We start from the raw sequence: 1,352 nt of genomic DNA, 5'->3' as shown, positions 1-1,352 counted from the left end.
CCACCTCTCTCTTTCGGAATTAAATTTAGATCCGATCGGACTAGAATCGGACCGAATCGGATTAGAATCTTCAGTCTGACATGTTTACATGAAACATTTTTGATCTGATCAGGCCTTCAATCCGATTAGTTGTGTCCATGTAAACGTAGCTAATGATCCACTACTTAATCCACTATTAAGCAGAATCTCTAAGCCTTGGTCTCATTTTACTGTGAAACCAACAAACTGCAGAGAAAGATGGTTTTTAGATGGCTACATCTAAAAATCTAATTCAGTGTTTGAAAAAAATAAAATTCTTATAAATCAACAAAACTAAATTTTAAGTGTAAATTGAAAAAAAGTGGTTCTTGGTCTCCTTTACAAGTCATGGAAAATTTTATTTCACTTTGCAGTTGACCAGAGGCACACGACACGACAATTTTTAAAAATCACCAACAACAATCAGTGTTGATTAAAAAAATAAATACTATAGCTTCTTCCTTTACTTTAATACATTTTCCAGCAACAGAGTTAAATGAAATTCTTGGCAACCTTAAATTGCAGGCAACCGGGTTTTCATTCAGTTTTTCTGAAGAAGTTTTCAACGCGGGGTGTTAAAGCATCCTCAGAAAAACTGATTCAGTCTGGTTGCCTTCGATTTAAGCCTGTCTTACAGTCAACAGAATTAAATATCATCAGAAGTATTAAGAATAACAGAGATATCTCCTCAAAACATGAAGAAATGTAAAAATGACAATAATGAAGAAGTTTGGTAATTACCTGGCCATTTTGGTAGACCTCTCTTTCTGTTAACGGACAATGCAGGTACAAGGCAGGCTGTGATAGTAAGCCTGGGGCTTATTAATTTTACTAACAAATTCTGTGAAAAGCTCGTAAAAAACAATTTCCCTATAGTTGGGCTGAAAAACAAATTTCAGTTATGAGAACAACTCACAGTTCAGTTCAGAAAACCAAGGGGTTATATTCTTTATCTAGTGAGGTTCCAATACTTTTACCTTTAAATTGTCGGTTATTTCAAATGTGAATGTTCAGCTAACTTCTGTGTTTTTGGTGTGAACCCTTATCCATCTGCACCAAGTAATTTATTCTTCTCATTTGCATTGCACACAAACAGGATGAGGCTTTAAAATGCTAATATTTAAGATAACAGTTTGCTAGATAGCTAAAGTTCTCTTCCTCAAACAGAAAATGGAGAGATTGTTCATTATGATAAACAGATGAACAGGAACTGAGATAATTCTGGGTATAAGAGAAAAGCAGGGTTGAACTCTTATTTCATGGATGTGTTTTAAACAGTACAAGATATTGTCAGATGCATATTAAGAATGTGGAAACTACTTGTTTATCTGTGT

At 34.2% G+C, this 1,352-nt stretch overlaps 1 protein-coding gene across 1 annotated transcript in view; it reads right to left on the bottom strand.

Moving 5' to 3' along the window:
- LOC107104833 (N-acetyllactosaminide beta-1,3-N-acetylglucosaminyltransferase 3-like) overlaps positions 1–898 on the bottom strand; it is a 4,924-nt gene extending 4,026 nt beyond the window's left edge. Inside the window, exon 1 of the mRNA XM_015404944.1 lies at positions 760–898. Coding sequence (XP_015260430.1) covers positions 760–767 — 8 coding nt within the window. The 5' untranslated portion in view covers positions 768–898. The remainder of the gene's footprint in view (positions 1–759) is intronic.
- Positions 899–1,352: the final 454 nt, after the last annotated feature.

Source organism: Cyprinodon variegatus, unplaced genomic scaffold (genome assembly GCF_000732505.1).
Source record: "Cyprinodon variegatus isolate N-32 unplaced genomic scaffold, C_variegatus-1.0 Scaffold1909, whole genome shotgun sequence".
Lineage (NCBI taxonomy): Eukaryota > Metazoa > Chordata > Actinopteri > Cyprinodontiformes > Cyprinodontidae > Cyprinodon > Cyprinodon variegatus.
Note: the sequence above shows the minus strand (reverse complement) of the source record. Positions and strands in the feature narration are given on the sequence as shown.